This window comes from Salvia splendens, chromosome 3 (assembly GCF_004379255.2).
Source record: "Salvia splendens isolate huo1 chromosome 3, SspV2, whole genome shotgun sequence".
In the NCBI taxonomy this organism is placed as follows: Eukaryota; Viridiplantae; Streptophyta; class Magnoliopsida; order Lamiales; family Lamiaceae; genus Salvia; species Salvia splendens.
The window spans coordinates 28,620,066-28,641,168 of NC_056034.1; the positions used below are offsets into that span (position 1 = coordinate 28,620,066).

At 39.8% G+C, this 21,103-nt stretch overlaps 2 protein-coding genes and 1 long non-coding RNA gene across 5 annotated transcripts; 1 reads left to right on the forward strand and 2 right to left on the reverse strand.

The window, feature by feature from the left end:
* Positions 1-389: 389 nt before the first annotated feature.
* On the reverse strand, positions 390-9,664 carry LOC121795609 (translation initiation factor IF-2-like). Of its 3 annotated transcripts, none has more exons than XM_042194146.1 (5): positions 9,512-9,664; positions 8,413-8,499; positions 6,737-6,799; positions 6,036-6,521; positions 390-1,971 (listed from the first exon to the last, which is right to left on the reverse strand). In XM_042194146.1, the coding sequence occupies exon 5, from the start codon at positions 1,203-1,205 to the stop codon at positions 390-392; it is 816 nt and encodes a 271-aa protein (XP_042050080.1). In that variant the 5' UTR covers positions 1,206-1,971; positions 6,036-6,521; positions 6,737-6,799; positions 8,413-8,499; positions 9,512-9,664. The 3 variants fall into 3 exon arrangements, with proteins under 3 accessions (XP_042050080.1, XP_042050082.1, XP_042050081.1); XM_042194148.1 differs by having other exon boundaries at positions 8,413-8,503; XM_042194147.1 differs by lacking the exon at positions 6,737-6,799.
* A 2,738-nt stretch (positions 9,665-12,402) lies between these two features.
* Positions 12,403-15,491, reverse strand: LOC121795611. Its single transcript, XR_006049588.1, has 3 exons — positions 15,344-15,491; positions 14,245-14,331; positions 12,403-12,616 (listed from the first exon to the last, which is right to left on the reverse strand). It is a non-coding gene; the product is annotated as an uncharacterized LOC121795611 (long non-coding RNA).
* Positions 15,492-19,991: 4,500 nt separating this feature from the next.
* LOC121794701 (RING-H2 finger protein ATL70-like) lies at positions 19,992-20,713 on the forward strand. Its single transcript, XM_042192984.1, has one exon. It carries the CDS (start codon positions 20,103-20,105, stop codon positions 20,589-20,591), a length of 489 nt encoding a protein of 162 aa, XP_042048918.1. The 5' UTR covers positions 19,992-20,102; the 3' UTR covers positions 20,592-20,713.
* Positions 20,714-21,103: the final 390 nt, after the last annotated feature.

Below are 21,103 nucleotides of genomic sequence, written 5' to 3' on the forward strand. Positions count from 1 at the left end.
TCTCCAACAACCATTCAAATCCTAACGCATGCAAATAAGAGAGAAACTGCTCGCGGGCTCCCAATTCATCCAAAGAGGGAATATGAAGTACCTTTCCGCTTTTAACCTGCTTACTCCCTTCATCCTTGCCATCGAAGACCTTTTGTAGCTTCTTAGAGTCGAATAACTTCATTTCCTCCACCAGATCGTCAGTAAGGTCTACTGACCAGCGCCGGTACCGCAGTTTCTCTACCGGGGGGTGCACTAGCTCCCGATGATCGCGCGGGAGTTGTTGCTCACTGCACTCCTCATTCTCCAAGGATATGTCGCTATCTGAGTCCGACTCTTCACTGATAGAGTATTTGCTATCACTCTGTTCCCTGTGGCTTGGTGGGGTTCTCTGAACGACTTCAGTTATGACTACGCCTGTATTTGTTGTGCGCCTTGACACTGGGTTTCTTCTTCATAAGAGCTTTCCCTTTTCGCTTCCTTTCTTCCTGATATCTAGCTTCCTCTCCATCATCCTCGTCTTTCTCTTCTTCAGGTTCCTTCTCAGCTTGTGTTGAAAATTGATCCTGGGCAGTAGGACTGGTCTCCTTGTGGCCTACTGACCTGGATGCGAGGTCCAGAGCCTCAGCCATCCCGTCAGCCTCTTCACCTTGGCTACTCAGCGTTGGAGAGACCGCTTCGTTTTTCCTTGTAGTATCCTCTAAGTCAGTAGTAGGTAAAAACTCCTCCCCAGGTTTTGTGGGAGTAGCCCTTTCCTCATCACTCAAGATCTCCACCGGATCTGCCTCTGTGTTTGGGTTCGCCTTGCTAGATGCCCACTTTCTGAGACATCTTTGTGATACCCTCTCTAGCTTTGGCCTCTCTGCCCTCGGATAGCGCTTCAAGACCAACTTCCTCTTGACTGCCTTTGGTTTCGTCACCGGAGGTGCTACTGGTTCTGGTACCTCCGCTCTTGGTACTGACTCTTCCTCAATATGCTCATCACTCTCCCCCACCTCTGTCTGGGGAGTTTCTAACTCTGGCTCTTCCTCTCCTACTGCCCTAGATGTGAGGTCCAAATCCTCAACCATCGTGGCAGTATCATCTTCTCTCTGATTCACTCCATCCAAAATTGCCTGAAATTCATCATCAGTCATTAAGCCTTGTTTCTTGGCCGCCTCATTCAAATCTATCTCTTCCCTCGCTGCTTCTAGAGGAATGGGTTCCGCTGTTGGCATTTTCTCTGGTTCATCGCCTCCCTTCTGGCCCTTTTCCTCCTCTCTTCTTCTCGCTTCACGTTCTTCTGCGTCAGAATCCTAATGGGCGGAGATGGGGTCAACCTCCACCGAATCACTATATTGTGGAGTTTGGGAGGGTTCCGCAGACTCAGGCGGTGCGATAATTGAGGGAGATTCTCTTCCTGGTGGAATTTCGAAGGAAGTCGGAATGGAGCTGGGTGGTTGTACCGTGGATTGCATAATCGGTTCAGATGGGGTTTCTCCGGTCATGATCCCTTTTCTCCCGATTTGACTAAAACCGGCCAGCGCCGCCGCCCAATCTCTATTAGGGTGCTGTCGAAGGAATTCCGCCATTGCATCCAAGGAGACCATTGTTGGCACCTGAGGAGTCGGCTCCGGTAGTTGCGGTTCTGGTTGTGGGCTCGGCGGCCGTCCTTCCCGCGGCGGTGGTGATTCTGGAGTTTCTTCCCTGCGGGTTGAAGTGGGTTTGATTTTCTTTGCCCATGCTTTCTTTCCCATGGCTTAGATCTGTGATTTTCTGTGTGTAATGCAGAGAGAAATTGCAGGTGAGGGTTTTGAAATGAAATGGGAGAGACGGTGTGGTTATGGAGTTGGAATATGCAGTTGTGGGTTGTAACTGGTTGCAGGCGGTTTTCAGGTTACGCCGATTCGAGTGAGAGACGGTTGGTAATGCTGGTCTCTGATTGGACGTTGCCTCTCGTTTCTCTGCTCACGCGCCCTGCCAGCCACTGTCACCCTGCAAAAGCTGCAACAAAGTCCCAATTCAAATTCGGCTCTTTAATGATTTCCCCCTATATTTTCCTAGATTAGAAACAAAGTAAAAAGGACACTTAAATAAAATAGGAGTTTCACCAAAATGGGATTCTGAAGGTCAGTATATACTCCAAATTAATAGTTGAGGTCCGAAAATATTTTAGGTTTTCTTAAAATTAACTAACAAGCAAAGATTAAATTAACTACTACGTATTAACACTATTTACATCTCCCTTAGGAAAATTGGAATTCTACTTTGCCAGCATATGTAAATTACGCTAAAAGAAGCTAGCCCAGTGGAATTCCAATCCCTATCCTACCGGTCAGTATGAAACCTGAGTATGTGGTTGCAGTGGAATCTCATCCACCACAACCATATCACTATTGTCCCTAAATACCTTTAACCTATGTCCATTCACAATAAAAGGTTCAGAGTTAGGAAGACTCCCTGAAATCTCCACTGCTCCATTAGAACGGAGTGCAGTGATGACATAAGGCCCTGTCCACTTCGACTTGAGCTTCCCAGGCATGAGCTTCAGCCTCGACTGGAAAAGTAGTACTTTCTGCCCAACATGGAGATCCTTGGTCCTCAGATTCCTGTCGTGCCACAACTTGGTTCTCTCTTTGTTTGTACCACATTGCTGAGTCGAACGACTCCAATCTAAGTTCCTCTAGCTCCTGCAACTGCAGCTTCCTTTCCTCTTCACAGGCTGTAGTATCCACATTTACTTGATGTACTGCCCAGTATGCTCGGTGCTCAATCCCGATGGGGTAAGTGGCACATCTTCCCGAAAACAATTCTGTATGGGGACATTCCTATGGGAGTTTTATAGGCTGTCCGATATGCCGGAGCATCCTCTAACCTCACGCTCCAGTCTTTCCTAGAAGGATTGACGGTTTTTTCCAGAATCTTCTTTATCTCTCGGTTAGAGATCTCGGCTTGACCATTTGCTTGCGGATGGTAGGGGCTGGATAATCTGTGGTGCACACCGTACTTCTTCATCAAGGCTTCGATGATGCGGTTACAGAAGTGGGTGCCTTGATCGGATATTATGGCCCTTGGTACTCCGAACCGACTGAAAATGTTACTTTTGAGGAACTTGGCTACCTCTCTTGCTTCACACATACTTGTGGCCTTGGCTTCTACCCATTTGGTGACGTAGTCAAATGCTACTAAGATATACAAGTTCCCATACGACGAGGGAAAAGGCCCCATGAAATCCATCCCCCATATGTCGAACAACTCACAAACAATGATCGGGACTTGTGGCATTTCATCTCGTGCTGATATTCCACCGGTCAGTTAACAACGCTCACAACCTCTACAGAATTCGTAGGCATCTTTGTTGAGGGTTGGCCAATAAAATCCGCTATCCAGAATCTTTCTTGCCGTTTTCCTGGGACCGAAGTGTCCTCCACATGCCAAAGAGTGGCAATGCATCAATACGTCCCTCTGCTCCCAGTCAGAAATGCATCTTCTAATCACTTGATCGGCTCCTACTTTCCAAAGGTACGGGTCGTCCCAAAAGTAGTATTTCGCTTCACTCTTGATCTTCATTCTTTGAGCTTTGGAGACGTTCGGCACTTCTGGAAGCTCTCCTGAAACTAAGTAGTTGGCTAGGTCCGCATACCATGGCTCCTGCCCTATTTTTTCCTTTCCTTTTTCTGTCACATCTTGGCCAGTAAGCTTCATTACTCCTTCCCAGTCAATTTTTCTAGCGGCGAAAGTCACTTCACACAAGTGTTCCTCAGGAAATCGATCTCGCACCTCCTCTCGATTCCCATCCTGCACTATCCTGCTCAAATGATCCGCAACCTTATTCTCAACCCCCTTCTTGTCTTCCACCTCCCAATCGAACTCTTGTAACAAGAGTACCCATCGGATTAAGCGGGGTTTGGATTCTTTCTTGGTAACTAGGTACTTAATGGCTGCATGGTCAGTATAAATGATGACCTTTGCCCCCAACAAGTACTGCCGAAACTTCTCGAATGAATAAATCACGACCAGCATCTCCTTCTCAGTGGTATCATAATTCCTTTGGGCTTGATTTAAAGTTTTAGACGCATAAAAAATTACATACCTTCTTCCCTCGATCTTCTGACCCAGCACAGCTCCCACTGCATAGTCGCTGGCATCACACATGACTTCGAAAGGATGCTCCCAGTCATGAGCCTTGATAATGAGTGCAGATATCAACCTCTCTCTGAGCAAGTTGAAAGCAGCCTTGCATTGATCATCAAAATTGAATTCCACCTCGTTTTGGAGAAGTCTGGTAAGGGGTTGGGCAATTTTGGCGAAGTCTTTAATAAATCGGCGATAAAACCTCACGTGCCCCAGAAAACCCCTTATTTTCTTCTGGTCAGTAGGGAACGGTAGTTTGGAAATGACGTCCACTTTGGCCTGATCCACCTGGATACCTCTCTCCGACACCACGTGCCCTAGGACGATGCCCTCTATGACCATGAAATGACACTTCTCAAAATTCAAGACTAGGCTCTTCACTCGACACCTCTCCAAGACTACATCTAAATGACGAAGGCATGAGTCGAAAGAGTCTCCATAGACTGTGAAGTCATCCATGAATATTTCTATACACTCCTCAATTAGATCAGAAAATATGCTTATCATGCATCGCTGAAATGTTCCCGGAGCGTTGCAAAGTCCGAACGGCATGCGTCTGTACGCATAGGTTCCAAACAGGCAGGTGAAGGTGGTCTTATCCTGGTCTTCAGGGTTCACGTAGATTTGAAAATACCCGCTGTACCCATCCAAAAAACAAAAGTACTTCTTCCCAGCCAGTCGCTCCAACATCTGGTCGATGAACGGTAGAGGGAAGTGGTCTTTCCTGGTCGCGGCGTTCAGCTTGCGGTAATCTATGCACATCCGCCAACCAGTGACTAGCCTTGTCGGTATCAGCTCATTCCTCTCATTTTGAACCACCTAAATCCCGGACTTCTTGGGAACCACGTGCACAGGGCTGACCCACTCGCTATCGGGCACCGAATAGATAATCCCTAATGACAGCAACTTTAAGATTTCCTTCGATATTTCCTCCTGCATGTTGGGATTCACCTTTCTCTGCGAATCTCGATGTGCCTTCGCCCCTTCTTCTAGCCTAATATGATGCATGCAGACGTCAGGGCTTATTCCCACCAAATCTTTAAGGCTCCATCCAATTGCGTTCTTGTTCCTGCCTAGGACGGTCAGTAGCCTTGCTTCTTGATCCTTTGTCAGGCTGCTGCTTATGGTCACCGGATATGAATTTTCCTCCCCGAGAAAGGCATACTTTAGGGTTGCTGGTAACTTCTTCAATTCAACTTGTGGGAGAAGTGTGTCTGCTGGTAGAGGGTTCCTTGCAGCATCCCCTTCCTTTTCTAATTCTCCCTCTGAAAATTCATCTATACTGACTGGTAGCTTAGCCCCTGCGGCTCCAATAAATTCTGATTTCTTGCAGAAGTCCTTAATAGCTTCTTCTATCTCTTCATCAGTTAACCCTTGGCTACTGATCAGGTCACACCATGCAGCTGCCTCTACATCAGCCTGCCCATATACATCCAATGCTTGTAGCTTTTCCTGCAATAATTCAGTCTCAAGAAAATCTTGGACTAGGGGGTCAATTACATCCACATAGCATAGATTTTCAAAATCGATAGGTTTTTTCATGGCCTCATTGATATCGAAGGTAAACTTTTCTCCATGAAAATCAATGCAAATTGTTCCATCAGCCATATCTACAATCGTCTTGGTTGTCCTAAGAAATGGCCTTCCCAACAATATACCGCTAGACTCCCTAGCTTCAGACTCACCCATCTTGATCACGTAAAAGTCAGCAGGATAAGTAAAATCATGTACTCTCACCAACACATTCTCTAATACACCCTCAGGACTTATACATGACCTATCAGCCAATTGGATTAATACCCTAGTGTTAGATAATGTTACTCCCTTCAGCCGATTATAAACTGACAATGGCATAACATTTATAGAAGCTCCCAGATCACACATTGCATGCTCGATTTTTACATCTCCTATAGTTATGGGCAAAGTGAACATACCTGGGTCTGCTCTCTTGGGCGGTAGCTTTTCTTGCACAATTGCTGACGCTATTCCTTTCACCATGATCTTCTCATCCTTCTGGGCTTTCCCGGCTATGAATTCTTTGATAAATTTTCCAAGCGGGGGTAGATTCACGGCTTGGAGGAATGGTATGGTGATATCCAGCTTCCCAAAAATTGACATGCAATCCACTGGGTTTTCCTTCTTCCTCTTGGTCACGAACCGGTAAGGGAATGGTTTTTTTTCTTTCGCCTCTTCAGTCGGTCCTTCAACATCCTTCCTGGAGTTTTCCTTGGGTACATTCTGGGCTGGAGCCTCCTTCGTGGGTTCCGTTTCCTTAGGAGGGTCTCTCCTGGGCAGTATGCCTCTTGTTTCATTCTTTTCCAATGGCGCTTTATCCAAAAAGAATGGATCCTGCATCTGAGGTAGAGATTTGTTGAGCTCTCCCTCCGAGACGACATCCTTCAGTATATTTGTAACACCCCCTATACGATCGGCGAACGGTCAAATAGGAAATGTCACAATTACGGTGCCATAAATTATGGTCAATTAAAAACCAAACTTAATTCATTAAACTATTAGCAAAAGTTCCAACACTATTTACAAACACAACAGAATCTATTACAAATATTCAAATACTATACATGCCACATCTAATAGAAATGGACACAAACACCGCAAGCAATGACCAGTGACCTACCGAGGATGCAGTGCTGGCGAAGAAACGAAAGAAATATTCAAAGGAATCCCCGATCCAATTAACCTGTAACACACTCAACACTTCAGCCACAATTCTCTAACAATCAATAATCATACAACTTAAAATTCTTTAAATTCTTATTATTTTGTTTCAATCATCACTACATCTATCATATCATTATTGTCTTATTAATTTCTAACGTAAATTGGACAGCAACTGCCCTATAACCAACACGTGCCCAGAATCCAACAGGAGACAATATTAATCCCAAAACATATCAACAGTCATCAGTATTCATATGAAATGTCAAGTATTCCACATGATATCCACACTTCAACACAGACATATCACAGACGTCATCACACGTATCAACATACCCGTACCAGTAGTCAAATCTTCGTCCACGACTTCAAATTTCCAAACTATGTCATCAGAACGGTATAATAATACAAAACTTCACATATGTCATAAATTATGTTTGCAAGTCTCAGATTTTCAATATTTATATCAAAACTCTCAACAGAACCATGTAACATAATCCATTTTCACGTATAAGATATTATCATATCAAATTATAACAGATGTTTCACATAATCGCATATTATAACTCATATATTGTCATGCACATATTGTCACATATATTATCACGAATATTTTGATCGACATTACACATAATTTCACACATGGCCCCTTAATGTGCTTAGTGACAGACTAGGGTACGCGGACCAGATCAGAATCAGAATCAGAATCAGATACAGACGCAGATTTTGTCCTCAAGAGGACTCCGCACAGACCACCCAATTAGGGTGCAGACAGATAATCATACCACCCATTTCGGATGCAGACAGATAATCCCGGGAACAGACCACCCATAGGGTACAGATCAGATAACAGACGATCCTCGCTTCGGTTATCCAGAAGACAAGAGATCACAGATGATGCAGCGCTGCTGTCCTATGGCATGCCAATTGTACCCACAGAATACACTCAAGCACGAGGCGTAAACACCATCAAATCTACTCATATTCATCTTAATACATATTCTCAACTATAATATAACACATTAGCAACTTATTTTCACACCATATCATATCGAATTTATAGATTAAATTCCGACATTCTCAAAACCATACCAGATTCCCAACAACACAGACAGATCATACCTCATCACGGATAGATAGATAGATCAAGCATCATCACATTTAATCATATTTGTATACATCTCATCATCATATATCATTTATCATATCCTCCTTAATGCTCATTTCCACATTACCTAGAGTTACAACCATATTCTTCCCTTTTCACATCTCAATGCCAACTCATTCAATAATTCATCATATTCTCATGTTTTACTTCATAAATCTTTTATCACATAAATTACTCATAATCTACTAAGATAATAATATATCAACACATACAGACAAATTAGACCTCACCACTGATAGATAGATTAGACATCATCACATTTAATCACATTTATTTCCATCTCCACAACGTATACTCTTTTCACATATTTCATTATCAAATCAATCAACAATCCATCATATTCTTATATTTTACTTCATGAATATTTAATCACATAATTAATCATAAATTATGTAGACAATAAGTCACGTAATAATCACGGAAAAACACGTAAGAGAATTAGGCCATTTAAGTGTTGAGCATGCTACCTGGATGACGTTATTTCCAAACCTTTCCATTCGACATTTCTTCTTTCGCCGATCCTTTTTCCTTTCATTTGCTACATTTGGGTGTAGCTACCTCATAGAATTATAACACAAATTAATTTATCGAGAAATAATATTACTATAAGCTAAATTCTCCCCTTTATCCTCATCTAATATCCTAGATGAAAGTAATTCCATGATCTACCAATTTACTTTTAATATATCAATTACATTGGACTGTTTTCTCGTTAATGTTATGTAATCATTTAAAAGGCTTTAGAGGCACAACCTAGTATTTTCAAATACCATTGGAAGTCTAGTTTACAAAGCAACAAGATTCACTTGAAAATTCCTAATGGGTCGAAAGATATTCTCCTTTCACCACAAACTACCAAAATCTAGCAGTTTCTGGCAATAGTTTCTACACAATTTTTATAAATAGTATTTATACTATTTAATAAATCACAAAATTCAGAGAACAACTAAACACCTTATAGTTAATTTAGAAAGTATGCAGTCAAGTTTTCATCGACCTTAAATTCCCTGAATATTTCGGATAACACATACCAAAACATGACAAAGTACCAGAATTTTGACAGTTCGTAGCTGTGTTGTTATAACAATTTATACACATAGTAAACGAACTCCTAAATTCTCCATAAAATTCAGGAATCCTCTAGACTCATCATAATTATTATAGAAATTGTTAAACCATAGTTTCCACTATTACGCTCATGCCAAACAATTCGGATCAGGTCACTGAAAAACAGGGGATTAAACCTTGTTGAACAAATTCTATTTCAATTCATGTTAACTCAACTCTTAAATCATTTATTTCATCTATCATGAACATCTAACCACCAAATCATAAACCCTAAGGTATATTTTCAGTCTCAACATCAAGTTCATACCATGGCAATTTTACTTTAAAATTACCCATCAAAACGTGGCATACGACGTCCATACACTACGTATTCAACAATTAATCAAACATAAATCCATGTATCCATCAACACCTATGGAGCTCGAAATTTTCAGATTTTTAACCTCAATATGAATTGAATTTCATGTTATAAAAATAGTATAGGAAGAAAGACCTTACTTGATTTCATAACGTTTACACGATTAAATCGACGGTTTGACAAAAAATCGGGGTGAGACTTATTTGAGAACCTCACGCTTTTTCCTCTCCCATGGTGGACGGTTTTTCTTAGAAAAATAGGAAGAAGAAGATAGTTTTTGGTATTTAATTTAGTCTTCATCAATTATTGCAATGTATGGAAATAGTTTTGCCATTTGGCACGTTTTTATTAAGCCACATGTTATACAATTTCTCTAGAATTCTCTTTATGTTTCACACTTAAAATAAATGAATTCATCTCATGCCTAATATACTTTAAAAAACGTCACTTTTTATATAGGACATTAGATTAGTTTAATTAATTTAGAAAGACCATTATGCTCTTCTATCGCGTTTCCTATACGGGCACCGATTTAATTCTAATTTCTTGCTCAATCGTACTCACATTACACTTATTTAAGACTTATATTTCAGTACTCCATGATTTATTGAATTATCAAAATTTATTTTGTTATTTATTTTGAATTATTCGCTGAAAACCCTAATTTCGGCGATTTACAGCACCAGAAATTCACTTTTCCGTCTAAGGTGGATATTGGGGCATTACAACTCATCCCCCTTAAAAAGAATTTCGTCCTCGAAATTCCATGGATATTTTTTACTCCTGAAGCGCCATGGTTTCTCTTATGTTGTTTCATGGAATTACGTCATTTCCTATTCGTAGCGTATCCTCATTTTCCGCATCAAGCCACAAAATCATACTTAAAATCACATAATCCACCTTTCACATATAAAGTCACATAAGTTCATATTTCACCCTAATATATCATTTAAGATTATTAGTTCCATCATGTCACAGATTCAATAATATATATAAGCATACTTATCAAATTATATCGCATACTTCTTTACATTTTATTATCTGACAGATTTCAGCATAAGTTCCAATGTGAAATCCATAGCTCATATTCCAACAATCATTCATCAAATAGCATATAAAATCACATAATCGGCGTTTTCACATTCAGATCCCCATCCGCATTCACATGACAATGCTACCATTTTTATTACTCATTTATCTCGTATACCATTCTAGTTCATTTTTAACTTATTCCTGTTGTCTTCTTATATCATATCAATTTACATACCCTTTATCATACTACATACTTCCACCTTGATTCACCACATATTGCATATTGTTTCTATTATAGTCATCATCTCTTGTTATTATAATTCCGTAGTTAATTTATTCCATTAGTTTCTAACAAAAAATTGGGCAACCTTTCCCCTAAAAATGGAGCATGCCCAAAAACCAACAGTATTCAAATAAATTAATCATCCACATCAAAATTCTAATATCTCCCAAATAATCAACTCAATTCGCATTATCACCAAATACCACATTTATTGTCATTTCTCGGCACACATCAATTATTAACACAATTTGCATAAATGTCAAATACAACATTCATTTTCAAATTCCATTATATGTTGGTCATCAGTACATTTCACATTCTTTCGAACACACATATGATTCCCTAGATTCCATAATTTCAAGCATAGTACCATTTTTCCTCAAATAGTTCAATTTCAAACTCATATAATCCATATAGATTTTATACTTCCATTCACATCAGATATTCATACACTTCATTTTCACGTACGCATAGCTCATTTAGAGCACACATATTCATCCATATCAGGGATCAATCAATTCTCATGTTCACATTCAGATAGCCCGCTTTCGTGGTATAAAACTTAACATCATATATCCATACGATTTATCAAAATCAAATACAAAGGATGTATCCCATTCTTATCCATATAGGGACACATGTGTTCAGATCATATCATTTATTCAATTTTCAATCATGCACATATACTATTTTATTCACATAACATTCTATAACCTCGAACATTCACATTTCAACATTCGTCATCACAACAGCAAATCTCAAACTCTTAACACTAATATCAGAACTCAGTACAAACGCATATGACAAATCTAATTACATTGACCATATATATCAAGGCATATCAGACTATATATCACATATCAGGGTTATCATATATGTTTCCTATGTAAACATATTATAACATATTTTATCACATGTTCTAGTTCGCATATCGTTGCATATAATATCATACACCTTATCACATTGTTGTCCCAAATGTGCTTATCAACAAACACGAGTACGAGGGCTAAGCGAAATGCCCCACACGAGGCTCGACCGAATTCTCTCATCACACCACATTTTTACAACTCACATGCCCTCACATTTTTCGCATATAGCCTTTATCAGGGCGCCAATAACCATGAGGATCGATGTACTTCATTTCAGATAATTACATTACTTCATATATTATCTTACAAATCGCATAGAATCGCACATAGTTTTATAAGATTCATATACATCATTTTCCTTCCAACCTTAGCTCATTTTCATTTTCATCTTCCTGTATCTTTTCTTTTTTTCTTTTCACAACTTTTTACGTAAATTCATTTCATATCATTTTCTACTTCTTCCAACTCACCATTCTTATAGCTTTTTTTTCCACCCAAAATGACGCTACCGAGATTCGAGCTATATGGGGTGGCCAGTCCTATATAACCACTTTTCTCGGTCACACGGGAATTCTTGTCTCGTACTTTGGTAAACTTTACTTTATACTTAATCAAATACTTGTTTGACAAACTTCTACACTGACATACTGTAGCCACTGCATCAGGTCACTGATATCGAATACGACTCGACAACCTATGTGGCATGTTACTAAACACACTTCAAACCCACCAAGAGCCTAGGAACACCTAACCCTAGGCTCTGATACCAACTTGTAACACCCCCTATACGATCAGCGAACGGTCGAATAGGAAATGTCACAATTACGGTGCCATAAATTATGGTCAATTAAAAACCAAACTTAATTCATTAAACTATTAGCAAAAGTTCCAACACTATTTACAAACACAACGGAATCTATTACAAATATTCAAATACTATACATGCCACATCTAACAGAAATGGACACAAACGCCGCAAGCAGTGACCAGTGACCCACCGAGGATGCAGTGCTGGCAAAGAAACGAAAGAAATATTCAAAGGAATCCCCGATCCAATTAACCTGTAGCACACTCAACACTTCAGCCACAATTCTCTAACAATCAATAATCATACAACTTAAAATTCATTAAATTCTTATTATTTTGTTTCAATCATCACTACATCTATCATATCATTATTGTCTTATTAATTTCTAACGTAAATTGGACAGCAACTGCCCTATAACCAACACGTGCCCAGAATCCAACAGGAGACAATATTAATCCCAAAACATATCAACAGTCATCAGTATTCATATGAAATGTCAAGTATTCCACATGATATCCACACATCAACACAGACATATCACAGACGTCATCACACGTATCAACATACCCGTACCAGTAGTCAAATCTTCGTCCACGACTTCAAATTTCCAAACTATGTCATCAGAACGGTATAATAATACAAAACTTCACATATGTCATAAATTATGTCTGCAAGTCTCAGATTTTCAATATTTATATCAAAACTCTCAACAGAACCATGTAACACAATCCATTTTCACGTATAAGATATTATCATATCAAATTATAACAGATGTTTCACATAATCGCATATTATAACTCATATATTGTCATGCACATATTGTCACATATATTATCACGAATATTTTGATCGACATTACACATAATTTCACACATGGCCCCTTAATGTGCTTAGTGACAGACTAGGGTACGCGGACCAGATCAGAATCAGAATCAGAATCAGATACAGACGCGGATTTTGTCCTCGAGAGGACTCCGCACAGACCACCCAATTAGGGTGCAGACAGATAATCATACCACCCATTTCGGATGCAGACAGATAATCCCGGGAACAGACCACCCATAGGGTGCAGATCAGACAGATCAGATAACAGACGATCCTCGCTTCGGTTATCCAGAAGACGAGATCACAGATGATGCAGCGCTGCTGTCCTATGGCATGCCAATTGTACCCACATAATACACTCAAGCACGAGGCGTAAACACCATCAAATCTACTCATTTTCATCTCAATACATATTCTCAACTATTTCTAATATAACACATCAGCAACTTATTTTCATACCATATCATATCGAATTTATAGATTAAATTCCGACATTCTCAAAACCATACCAGATTCCCAACAACACAGACAGATCATACCTCATCACAGATAGATAGATAGATAGATCAAGCATCATCACATTTAATCATATTTGTATACATCTCATCATCATATATCATTTATCATATCCTCCTTAATGCTCATTTCCACATTACCTACAGTTACAACCATATTCTTCCCTTTTCACATCTCAATGCCAACTCATTCAATAATTCATCATATTCTCATGTTTTACTTCATAAATCTTTTATCACATAAATTACTCATAATCTACTAAGATAATAATATATCAACACATACAGACAAATCAGACCTCATCACTGATAGATAGATCAGACATCATCACATTTAATCACATTTATTTCCATCTCCACAATGTATACTCTTTTCACATATTTCATTATCAAATCAATCAACAATCCATCATATTCTTATATTTTACTTCATGAATATTTAATCACATAATTAATCATAAATTATGTAGACAATAAGTCACGTAATAATCACGGAAAAACACGTAAGAGAATTAGGCCATTTAAGTGTTGAGCATGCTACCTGGATGACGTTATTTCCAAACCTTTCCATTCGACATTTCTTCTTTCGCCGATCCTTTTTCCTTTCATTTGCTACATTTGGGTGTAGCTACCTCATAGAATTATAACACAAATTAATTTATCGAGAAATAATATTACTATAAGCTAAATTCTCCCCTTTATTCTCATCTAATATCCTAGATGAAAGTAATTCCATGATCTACCAATTTACTTTTAATATTTCCACTACATTGGACTGTTTTCTCGTTAATGTTATGTAATCATTTAAAAGGCTTTAGAGGCGCAACCTAGTATTTTCAAATACCCTTGGAAGTCTAGTTTACAAAGCAACAAGATTCACTCGAAAATTCCTAATGGGTCGAGAGATATTCTCCTTTCACCACAAACTACCAAAATCTAGCAGTTTCTGGCAATAGTTTCTACACAATTTTTATAAATAGTATTTGTACTATTTAATAAATCACAAAATTCAGAGAATAACTAAACACCTTATAGTTAATTTATAAAGTATGCAGTCAAGTTTTCATCGACCTTATATTCCCTGAATATTTCGGATAACACATACCAAAACATGACAAAGTACCAGAATTTTGACAGTTCGTAGCTGTGTTGTTATAACAATTTATACACATAGTAAACGAACTCCTAAATTCTCCATAAAATTCAAGAATCCTCTAGATTCATCATAATTATTATAGAAATTGTTAAACCAAAGTTTCCACTATTACGCTCATGCCAAACAATCCGGATCAGGTCACTGAAAAACAGGGGATTAAACCTTGTTGAACAAATTCTATTTCAATTCATGTTAACTCAACTCTTAAATCATTTATTTCATCTATCATGAACATCTAACCACCAAATCATAAACCCTAAGGTATATTTTCAGTCTCAACATCAAGTTCATACCATGGCAATTTTACTTTGAAATTACCCATCAAAACGTGGCATACGACGTCCATACACTACGTATTCAACAATTAATCAAACATAAATCCATGTATCCATCAACACCTATGGAGCTCGAAATTTTCAGATTTTTAACCTCAATATGAATTGAATTTCATGTTATAAAAATAGTATAGGAAGAAAGACCTTACTTGATTTCATAACGTTTACACGATTAAATCGACGGTTTGACAAAAAATCGGGGTGAGACTTATTTGAGAACCTCACGCTTTTTCCTCTCCCATGGTGGACGGTTTTTCTTAGAAAAATAGGAAGAAGAAGATAGTTTTTGGTATTTAATTTAGTCTTCATCAATTATTGCAATGTACGGAAATAGTTTTGCCTTTTGGCACGTTTTTATTAAGCCACATGTTATACAATTTCTCTAGAATTCTCTTTATGTTTCACACTTAAAAAAATGAATTCATCTCATGCCTAATATACTTTAAAAAACGTCACTTTTTATATAGGACATTAGATTAGTTTAATTAATTTAGAAAGACCATTATGCTCTTCTATCGCGTTTCCTATACGGGCACCGATTTAATTCTAATTTCTTGCTCAATCGTACTCACATTACACTTATTTAAGACTTATATTTCAGTACTCCATGATTTATTGAATTATCAAAATTTATTTTGTTATTTATTTTGAATTATTCGCTGAAAACCCTAATTTCGGCGATTTACAGCACCAGAAATTCACTTTTCCGTCTAAGGTGGATTTTGGGGCATTACAATATTTGTCCCACTAGGCTCTCCGTTGGACCTCTTCGGTTGGGGTCCCTCATAGGCAGTACCAGACCGCAATGTGACCTTGCTCACGTTCGCCTTTTCAGGAACATGGACTGTAGATGAGAGTTTTCCTGAATTTCCCTTCATTTCACCAATTGATCCCGCCAGCTGAGCCAATTGCCTATTCATCATGTCTATGTTCGCCTTATGCTCCTTCTGGGCATTCTGCATCCCCTGCACTACTTCATTATTGGACTGCAACTCACCCTTGATACTTTGTTGCGAAGCGAGAAATTCTCCCATCATGTCCTCCATAGATCTCCTCGACCTGTTAGGATATTGGGACTGATTTGGTCCTTGGTGATGGTTATACTGGGGGTTTTGGTTGGGTTGGTAATTTTGGAAGTTTTGCTGGTTCTGGTTAGATCGGTAGTGGTTATACTGGCCAGGAGGGTTGTACTGGTCTTGATGATATTGATTCTGGTTCTGGCCTTGGAAATGGTTCTGGCTTTGGAACTAGTTTTGGTTATGCTAATGTTGGGAACCTTGATTATGCTGACTCTGGTAATTTTGGAAGTTTCTCTGGTGGGGTGGTACATAAACAGGGTCTGAGTTTTGGTTCTGTAGGTTGTGGTTATGGGTTTGTTGGTTCCTTCCTGACCAGTTGGCCTGGTGGTCGAGATTTGCTGGGCCACGGTTGGGATTCTGGTTCGGGTGGGGGTTGTATTGGTTCTGACCTTGACCTTGGTTCTGATTTTGGTTCCCGTCTCCCCATCGAAAGTTCGGATGGTCCCTCCATGGTGAGTCCCGCTGCCTTCCCTGGATCCAATGCCCACTAGAATTGTAGTACCCGACAGCATTAACTTACTTCATATTGACGAAATCATTAGGCTGATCATAGCCCGACTCTTGAATTCCCTGCTCTGCACCTTTGTAGCTCCCAGTTGGGGAAGGTGGTGGTGCGTTCTTCTCGATCGCGCTCAGGAGTGTCTTCTTCAATTCGTCCATCTTCAAATCCATCTTCTGCTCTATCTTATGCTCCTGATCAGTAGACAAGGCACTAGCAATTCTTTCTCTGCTGTAGCCATCCCTAGAATTGTCGTACTCTTTCTTTGCACTCAATAACTTCCCTAGGACCCTTTTAGCTTCGTTGACCCTTAACTGCGTGAAACTTCCTCCTGACGAAGAGTTTGCCAAGTCTTTCGTTGCCTTGTTCATCCCCTCATAAAAGGTATGATGTATTTCTATATCGGCCATACGATGATTCGGACATGCATCCAAAAGACTCATATACTTCGCCCAATAATCACTCAAGGGTTCATCATACCCTTGCTTCACACTGGTTATCTCTCTCTTCAATGCGCTCGTCTTCAATGACGGGAAGAATTCCCCTAAGAACGCCGACTTGAAATCTGCCCAACTCTCAATGGAATTGGGGGGCAGTCGCATGAACCAGGTGTTAGCCTCCCCTTTTAGAACGAACGGCAAAGCCTTCAATCTGTAGTCATCATCGGTCGCCCCTGCTGGTCTTCTCTGTGCCCTACAAATCTTACAGAACTCATGAAGGAATTCGTAAGGGCTTTCATAGCTCTTTCCACAGTACGTGGGCAGGATTGTAATAACATGGGGCTTCACATCACAAGCTGTCTGCCCCGGGGTGACTACTATAGCTTGCGGTGGTTCTCCTTCGGTATGCACGTTCAGCGTCCCGATCTCTGGATCGTCATCATTGTGGTCTGTCATTCTCCTTGGGTTACCCTCCAACTGTAGTACCTGTTCTGGTATTCCTCCTTCTATGGTGTCTTGCTCCTCGTCACTACTCGTGCCTATGTCAGACAGAGCTTTTGACAAGCCAGATCGAGTGGTTACGAGTATAGATCCTCGCTGAAGTATCTTCGGTCTCCGATGGTCAGGAGCCGAACTGCTTCTCATAAACTGAAAGAAAAAGAAAGAGAAAAAGTTATGAACAATATATACGCCAAAGTACCACACACAATAATAGCTAAAAACATCATTCATCTCCGGCAACGGCGCCATTTGAAAGTGCAGGTTTGTGTCAGGTGTCGTTTCGAGCAAAGGATGTATCCTACTGATCAGGATGGAAATCCCAGCTAAGCCTGAACCTGGTATCAAAAATTCCTCAACCCACTTCTACTGACTAGTATAGTGGACGTTAGGGTCGAATCCCACAGAGATGATGAGTTTTGGTACCGTGATGATATTCTGGAAGGTTTGGTTAGCTACCACGCTTTGGGTTGAGACTTAATCTAGGCTGCAATTTAAGATGGTACTCTACTGACTAAGAGGTGGGAGAGATGTTTGACAGACGGCTGTGTACGTGAGAGTGGGGAACATGATGTTTCAGAAACATATGGAAAGTACGAGTTTACTATAAAAGGCTAAACGGAATATCAGAGGAAAAGAGGTAGTTAGGTGACTAGGCCTACAGATCTGAAAAGTAACAGCTGAAAAGTAAAGGACAAAAGTAAAAGTGGTTAAAAAGCAAAAGTGGTCCCAAAGTGGATGGAGATGTATTCTTCTTCAACATGAATTAATTCAGATCAGCAAATCCAGACTTATCACCATAGAAACACAGATTAACAACTTCATGAACACATATCTACAATTAAAACTTCAAATCAAAAGATCGAACACCGAAACTGCAACTAAACTTACTGGGTGACATGCAAGGTAGCAGAAACTACGTAAACTAGGCCTTCACACTTAACCATTTCAGATCTAAAATCTAACAGCAAACTGAACTCATAAACTCAGATCTATCAATTCGGAAATGAAAACATGCTCGCAACAACTGGAAATTACCGTAACAACTGGATCTAAGCTATCTAGGCAGAAAGGAACGAAATCAAACAAGAACCGATGCAGAAAAACAGATTCGTATCATAAAATCGTTTGGATCGCAACTAAGACTTCAAAGTAAGCAAATATTGAAAGTGCAACAATTACAAAGTAAGAAAACAAGTGCGATTAACTAAGAAAGCAAATAAAGATTGTTTTGCCACTCCGGCGATGAAACTGTTGACACTACGATCACGCTGACTGGAATGAAAAGATGTGGAACTCCGGCGAACTGATGGTCTTCAGGTGACCATGGCTGTGGCGAGGAATGAGAATATGAAGGATAATGCTGAAGGGTTGATCTACCGAAAAGAGATTGCTAACTAAGCGTAGGAGTTGATGAACTCCTTCATTCCTCCTTTTTCTCTCTCCAAGTGGCTTCCTTTTATAGGGAGGCCTCCCTTGATTTTTAGGGTAGACTCTCTTCATGAAATGACCCTTTTGCCCCTTGCTTGCGGCTGATCTTCCCAGCTATCCTTCCTCTCCATCTCGAGCCTTCTTGGCATGCATCCTGGTCAGTATTGCACCATTCTGACGCCTTTTCACCTGAATTATCCGAACATTCCCATATTGGCTAGAACACTCTCCCTGCACACTTTAGCAACTGTTTTGCAGATATATTCCAATTATGCACATTATACTGACCAGTAACCAAGGCCTAGAATACGACTTATCATAAACCCATAAATATCACCTTTGGAACTAGCGTCGATACATTAGTATAATATCATCACTAATATACAATGGCAATTTTTATTTATAAATTAATGACAGGCTGCCTAGATCATGCTGTTGAAGAGTGACAGATTCGTTGGCGTTGATTACCCATTTAATTAATACTCGTAAAGAAAATAAAACAAGAAAGACGTTACTCACATGATCATACAACATGTAACAAAACACGTAAAGGATGGATATCTACAAACCGTTGACAATTCGTTGCTCACTTTATACATACATAAAGAAGTATATATATGTGATACATAAACAATTAACTCGGCATATTATTCCCAACAATCTGTGATGCGAAATCATAGACAATCAAGCAATCCGGCATACCTAGACAAGCAAGTAGGCTGCTTCTAAATCTAAGAATTCTCTGTATTGTCATTTAATATAAACTAACTTCCCTAAAAGGATATAAAAAATGATCCAATAGGCATAAATAAGATTATAGAAAATCGGGCGTCAACCAGGCATCCCATAATTAATAAAGTGTTAAATCCAAATTGAAATGCATCTTCTCCCCAAATAAAACTTCCCCCATTGGATTTGTAACTAGTAATGAATCGTTGACTTTACAAACAATCAAAATCTGATGAATTCCACGACCGACTCCGGCGGGTTCCTCGGGTCGGAGAGCATCGGCGGGTTCGGGTACGGCATCGGCGTGTCCGTTGGCATCCTCCTCCTCATCACCACCATCACCCTCGCCTCCTATTACTGCACCCGCAACACCAGCACAGCCCCCGCCATGCTCCTCCCCCAGGCCCAGCGCCACGATCCCGGGGCCCTGGCGGGGGAGGGCGGGCTCGACGAGGCCACCCTCACCGCATACCCGAAGCTGCTCTACTCAAAGGTGAAGAAGCACAAGGACTCTAGTACGGCCGCCTGCTGCTCCATCTGCCTCGCCGATTACAAGCCCACCGACATGCTTAGGCCTCTTCCCGACTGCGGCCATTTCTTCCACCTCAGGTGCGTCGATCCGTGGCTGCGCCTCCACCCCACCTGCCCCCTCTGCCGCACCTCCCCGCTCTCCACGCCGCTCGCGGAGGTGGTGCCGCTCGCCACCAGACCCGGTGGATGAATTCAATTCAATTCAATTCAATTTCAACATATCATAATTAGTTAATTACTATTACTGCTTCAATTATAGATTTCCATCACATTTTTCGGTTTCATATATACACGATTTTTGTTCTCGCTACATCTTTGAGTTAGATAGTCAACATGCATTGTCATTTAGTTTCGATTTCCGTTTGTCGATACTTAATAGAATGGCAAAATCATCAGTTTTTGATGTGGTTCTTTCTAGTATTGCTCATAATTTGTGTTGGAATCCCAAAATTAAATTTGGAGTAAATTAAATTGTAAAAGATGAGTGATTTTAAAGATTCGATTTCAACTGCAACAAGCTATATATATGTGCCCATGATTAATGGTACATTTGTTAAACAAGGAAAAGAAGAGAAAATTATAGGAGATCAATCACAATGATACTCCAACGATAGATTGATACAATTAGGGGAAGAGATTGATATCATTAAAATAGTTTGATAGCATTCCTTGTATACACACTTGTAAATGCCTATATAAAGA